General features: G+C 60.1%; 1 protein-coding gene across 1 annotated transcript in view; it reads left to right on the top strand.

Annotated features, from left to right (window-relative positions):
- Positions 1 to 98: 98 nt before the first annotated feature.
- The window catches only part of NLRP6 (NLR family pyrin domain containing 6), an 8,048-nt gene continuing 1,995 nt past the window's right edge, over positions 99 to 6,151 (top strand). Inside the window, exons 1-6 of the mRNA XM_009288178.1 lie at positions 99 to 417; positions 662 to 694; positions 784 to 2,506; positions 3,281 to 3,454; positions 4,591 to 4,783; positions 5,008 to 5,162. Coding sequence (XP_009286453.1) covers positions 99 to 417; positions 662 to 694; positions 784 to 2,506; positions 3,281 to 3,454; positions 4,591 to 4,783; positions 5,008 to 5,162 — 2,597 coding nt within the window. The remainder of the gene's footprint in view (positions 418 to 661; positions 695 to 783; positions 2,507 to 3,280; positions 3,455 to 4,590; positions 4,784 to 5,007; positions 5,163 to 6,151) is intronic.

Below are 6,151 nucleotides of genomic sequence, written 5' to 3'. Positions count from 1 at the left end.
TCCTTGCAGAGCGGTTCCCCCAAACCTCGTTCCCCCAAAACTCGTCCCCCCATCACAGGCACGGGGCTGTGTGTTGGCCGGGTGTCGGGGCTCTCCCCATGGGGCTGCGCGGCAGCAGGAGCTGCGCCCCGAGCGGAGACAGCCCCCAGGGCACTGCTGGGGAGCTGCTGCTCCGGGCCCTGGAAGACCTCTCTGAGCTGGATTTTAAAAAATTTCGGGACGCGTTGGCGCACGGAGACCTGCGGGGCAGGTGCTGCATTCCCTGGGGGCGGCTGGAGAAGGCCGACTGGATGGATACGAAGAACCTCATGCTGGATTTCTACGGTGGGGAGGCTGCCCTGGATGTGGCGATAGCTGTCTTTGAGCGCATCCAGCTCCGCAACGCCGCTGCCCTGCTCCGGGAAAGCAGAGAGAAAGGTGGGAAGGCTGAGAGGCTCCCCGGCGAGTGCAGCATCCCGCGGGGTCCCGGGCACTTTGTCCTGGGGGTTGCGTCTGCAAGAGCCCGTGTTTGGGGCCAGGAGGATGCTATGGAAAGGGCAGTGGGCTGGGGGTCCCCATGGCAGGGTGAGGGGGGCTCCTCCAGGGAGGAGGAGATTGGAAGAGGATTTGGGAGTGTCGGGGGCTCAATGATGCTGCCCACTAACACCCCTTTCTCTTCCAGCCCTGGGGCCTCTGCTGGTTTCATCGTCACCAGGTAGGTGCTGGCGGGGAAAAGCACGGGGGGCTCTGCCGCTGCTCGCCCCGCGGTCTGCAGATGCGTGAGGTGACCTCCCACCCTTCCAGATTACCGGAGGAATTACAAAAAAGCCATTCGCCAGGCGTACAGCTGCATAAAGGACCAAAACGCCCGGGTGGGCGATAACGTGAGCCTGAACGCCAGGTACTCGAAGCTGGTGATTGTCAACAAGCACCGCGACGAAGAGCAACGGGAGCACGAGATCATGGCCATGGGACGGAGGCACGCGGAGATCATGAAGGAGCAAGCCAGCTCCTCCGTCGCTGTCGGCGACCTCTTCAAGCCCGGCCCTGATGGCTGGACCCCCAAGGTGGTCGTGCTCCTGGGAGCCGCGGGCGTGGGCAAGACGATGACAGCCAGGAAGATCATGCTGGACTGGGCGTCCGACAAGCTGTTTGCGGAGTTTGACTACGTCTTCTACATCCACTGCCGGGAGGGCAACCTCCTCACCAGCCAGGCCAGCGTGGCCGACCTCATCACCCAGTGCTGTCCCAGCAGCTCTCCGCCGCTCACCGAGATGCTGGGGCAGCCGGAGAGGCTCCTGTTCGTGATCGATGGCTTCGACGAGCTCCGCTTTTCCTTTGACCGGCCCCAGTCCGAGCTGTGCTCCCAGGTCTGGGAGAAGAGGCCGGTGGAAATCACCCTGAGCAGCCTCTTCCGCAGGAGGCTCCTGCCTGAGAGCTCCCTGCTCGTCACCACGAGGCCGGCCGCCCTGCAGAAACTGGGCAAGTGCCTGGAGTGCGAGCGCTACGCTGAAATCCTGGGGTTTTCGGAGGCAGAGAGGAAGGAGTATTTCCACAGGTTTTTCGAAAACGCAGAGCAGGCAGCTGCCGCCTTCCAGTTCGTCAAAGGGAACGAGACGCTCTTCACCATGTGCCTGGTGCCCATCGTGTGCTGGATCGTCTGCACCGTCATGAAGCAGCAGCTCGGCCGCACCGGGGGTCTCGCCCAGAGCCCGAAGACTACGACGGGGATCTACATCCTCTACCTCTCCGCCCTGCTCCGGTCTCTGAGCGGCCAGCTGAAGCGAGGCATGCCCGCGGTGCTCAGGAGGCTGTGCTGCCTGGCGGCCGACGGCATCTGGAAGCAAAAGGTCCTTTTTGAGGAGAAGGAGGTGCAGGGGTATGCGCTGGACCAGCGAGAAGCCCTCCCGCTCCTCCTCAACGAACACCTCTTCCAGAAGGACATCTCCTGCGTCAGCACCTACAGCTTCATCCACCTCAGCTTCCAGGAGTTTTTTGCGGCGCTCTTCTACCTGCTGGAAGATGAGGGGGGGGCGTGGGACCCCCCTGCCAGTCCCACCAGGGACGTGAAGGAGCTGCTGGACAGCTACGACAACTCCAGGAACTACTTCATGCTAACTGTGCGGTTCCTCTTCGGGCTCTTAAACAAGGAACGCAGGAGGGAGCTGGAGGAGGAGATGGGGTGTAAAATCGCACCCAGGATTACGCAGGAATTACTGGCGTGGCTTCAAAACAGCCAGAAAACAGCCCTAGCTCTTCTGACGCAGGAGACGGCGGTGATTCGCGAGCTGGAGGTCTGCCACTGTCTGTACGAGCTCCAGGACGAGCGTTTTGTAGCGACCGCCTTGGATCCTTTCACGGGGGTGTACCTACGAGGGCTCAACCTTAACCGCTTCGATCAAATGGTCCTTTCCTTCAGCGTAAAAAACTTCCCCAAGCTGGAGTCGCTTGACCTGGGGCACTGCTCCTTTCTGTGGGACGAACCCGAGGACTGTGCGGGGCCGCAGCCGGCCAAGCAGGCGTATCGGTGCGTAAGGTCCCGAGCCGCAAAGCGGCAAACCCGTTAGAGCCCAAAGATCTGTGATGACCCCCGCAGAGGAGCCCACGGCAAGGCTGGTCCTCCCGCCGTGCCGGGCACATCGGCAAGGGGACACGGGTGTGACCTAGGGACACAGCCGGTGGCCAAGGAGCAATACTGGAATAGGGATAGAAATAGGAATAGATGGAATAGGATAGGAACAGGGATAGGATAGGAACAGGGATAGGATAGGAACGGGACTAGAATAGGAAAGGAATAGACTAGGATAGGAATAAACTAGGATAGGAATAGACTAGGATAGGAATAGACTAAGATAGGAATAGAATAAGATAGGAATAGAATAGGAGTAGGAGTAGGACTAGGAATAGGATGCATCTCTTCTTTGTTTTCAGGGAAAAACAGCAAGAGGAGGGGCAGCAGTCACCTATCCACCTGCTTTGTCAAGCCTTGGAAAAATCGGGCTGTAAATTAAAGACGTTAAGGTACCTCGCTCTTCTCTGCCGGGTGAAACGGGAAAACAAGCAAACCCCAGCCAGCCCGGCTGGGTCTCCTCGCGGCACGGGGAGGATGACCACGCGCCGCCACGGCTCGCTGCAGGGCGGGATGGGCTCTTCTCCTGCTCCCAGGAGGCCATCCGTGAAGACCAGCCCGGTTTGTGGACATCATCAGTGGTAGCTATGTCAGCAAGGGGTTGGTTGGTGTGTCCACGCGGCAGGGCAGCTGTGCCGAGCCCCGTGGCTCCTCTCTGCATCTCTCTTGCAGGTTTGATCAGTGTCAGCTCACAGGCGCCTGCTGCGGGGCTCTGGCCTCCGTTCTCAGCACCAACCCCACCCTGACGGAGCTGGACCTGGCTGGGAACGAAGACCTGAGGGACGGCGGCATGAAGCTGCTGTGCGAGGGGCTGAGACACGGCGCCTGCCAGCTGCAGACGCTGCGGTAAGGGACGTCGCCAGCCCAAGAGGCTGCAGGACCATTTGTCTCTTCTCCTTGCGAGCCTGGAAGAGGGAGGAAAAAAGAAAAAGGAATGAGAAAGGCCCATTTACCGATGCTGCCATTGCCGAAGATAGCTTGAGGCATTGCGGACCTACCTGTTGCAGGGGCCTGCCCCTTATTATCACCTTTTCCATCAATATAATTTAGTTCCACATTTTCAAATGAATGAGTCTCTGCTAGGACACTGTAGGAAAGTAAGAGAGACAACTCATTCTCAGTGCCTAGGCCAGGTGGAAAAGTTAGAGGAGAGGTCTGCACTACTGCTCCTGCTGTTTGCTTGCCTGTGCGTGTCTCTGTGCATCCCAGGCACCTTCTCCCCGGGCTCTTGCCCTGCAGCGGTGGGTGTTTTCGGGTCCCTGTGTGCCCGGGCAGGCCATGCACCATGCAGAAACACGTAATTGCAGAAGCAGATTCATCCCACGGACCATTTCTGGGAAGGGGATGAACCGTCCCGTAGTGGTGTCTGCATTTTCCCCTCCATTTTTTTTTTTGGGTGTTTCCATGTCCCCCATTTTCCCCTGGTGTAAATTCAGCCTGGACAACCAGATTTGAAAGAGGGAACCTCTCTGAAACTTCAAAAGTGAGGTGGGTTGGTCTCACCCATTCAAGCAATGTTAGTTGTTTGCCCCCAGACCTTTACTCCCTGGTTGAGTGGACGCTGTCTGGTCCTCTCCATTCCCACACTCCAGCACAGCGGGATTGCTGCCGGGTACCGTCTTGCGCCTGCACTTCGGCATTTTGTCCCTTAGAGTTTGATGATGTGGGTTGTGTTTTGCACTCTGGAGCGCGTTCGAGCTGCTCTCAGCATCACTGCACCCAGGGATGCCGAACAAGGAAAGTCAGCAGCACACGCCAGTGAACACCAGATACAGGCGCGCCAGCTTTGGGAGAGGGATGGGGAGAGGGCAGTGAGATGCTCCCCTCTCTTCCAGCGCAGTGTCCCCAGAGCCACTGCAGGAGCCACGTCCATGCCTGGGCTCAGGCAGGGGACACTGGCCAGGTCTCCTCCAACCTGGGGCGATAGAAAAGAGGGCCACAGCACCGTCGGGCAGGCAGCCTCACCGCCGTCTCTCCCGCAGGTTGGGCTGCTGCAACCTCACGGCCGCTGGCTGCAAGGATCTCGCCGCCGTGCTGGGCACCGTGCCCAGCCTGGTGCAGCTGGACCTGAGTGACAATCCCTTGGAGGACGGCGGCGTGCGGGAGCTGTGCGGGGTGCTAGCGGGACCCGGCTGCAGCGTGCAAAAGCTCTGGTATGGGGCGTCGGGCTGGCGGGTCCTGCTTTGGGGCTGTTCCCAGCAGGTGCTTTTAGGGTGTGAGTGAGGGCAGGGGTGGCCCTGCGGCTGGGCGTGCTGCTCGGCCCCTGCTGCGCCACGTTGCTCCCCCTGAGCTGCGCTAATTAAACATCCCTGGGCTCAAAAAGCAGCCGGTGGTTTTCAGAGAGAAGCGGCTGCCAGGGGGTCGAGCCCAGCTTAGCCACGGCACTGTCCCCCGCACAGGCTGGTGAGGGGCCGTGCGCGAATCTGGCGGTGGTGCGCCCCGCCAGCCCCAGCCTGACGGAGCTGCACTTGGGCGACAACGAGCTGGGCGACGGAGGCGTGCGGCGGCTGAGCGAGGGCCTGCGGGATCCTGCCTGCCGGCTGCAGGCGCTGAGGTGAGGGGCTCCCGGGGGGCACCGCTGGGCGGGCACCAAGAGCCTCTGCAAGCGGGATGTCTGCAAGTCAAAAATAGAAAGCAATTACTGTCCAGCGCTCGGAGGACGTAACGCGCTCCTGGGCTACACAGCACTGGGTAGGGCTGGCTGCCCTCCTAAGCCCCGCAGAACAAAGGTGACATGCCATCTTTCACCAGAGCCACCACCACTGTGACAGCTCTGGTTTTCCCATCTGCTTTTACACTTGAGCTTTTTACCCACTTTTCCTCTGGAGCTACGAACGAGCCCCATCTCAGCCATCCTACGAACACAGGTAGCGGAAAGCCGGGCAGGAGAACAGGCTGCGGAGAGGCTGTGCAGCAAGAGTGGTAAAATTGGAGTCAGTGGCATTTCCCAGGGCTCAGGCAACATCTCCCCACCCGCACAGACCCCCTGGCAAAAAGGGTCTGGGCTTGGCTGGTGGAGGTACGGAAGGCAGGGTAGCTAACTGGGGGTGGTGAGCAGCACCTTTGCTTTGAACAGTGTTGGAGCCAGAGAGGAGGGAGATGGGTGATGCAGCCCTTCAGTCTGGCAGAGGTTTTAAGCTCCTGAGCTCCAGTAGTGATGCTGAGCCGAGGGGAGGGGGCTGCAGTGCCCCTGGATGGGAGATGTGCCTCTGCTTGGGCAGATGGCAGCTTCTAGGTCCTGCAGGACCTGAGAAACCCCTCGCCACCAGCCAGTGCCTTCAGGGGCCTCTGGGTGCTGCCCACACCTGTAACTACAGGAGTCAAAGAGGACAAACCTACAAGATTTGGGAGGAAATATAAAGCGAGGCACCTTGAGAGCGGGGGCAGTTTCTCTCCGTTGAGATGTTCTTGTCCCCATCGGCCCCCGGGGCAAAGGTGCAGTCAGCGTGGACGGGGGCTGCGGGCACTGTCCCTGCATTTCAGCGGGCAGCTGGGCTGCTGGGCTGCCGGAGCGGCCATGATGATGCCCCTCTCTGCCGCTTG

This window comes from Aptenodytes forsteri, unplaced genomic scaffold, assembly GCF_000699145.1.
Source record: "Aptenodytes forsteri isolate BGI_AS27 unplaced genomic scaffold, ASM69914v1 Scaffold329, whole genome shotgun sequence".
Taxonomy (NCBI): domain Eukaryota; kingdom Metazoa; phylum Chordata; class Aves; order Sphenisciformes; family Spheniscidae; genus Aptenodytes; species Aptenodytes forsteri.
The sequence above is the reverse complement of the archived record's forward strand: the minus strand, read 5'-3'. Positions and strand labels throughout refer to the sequence as shown.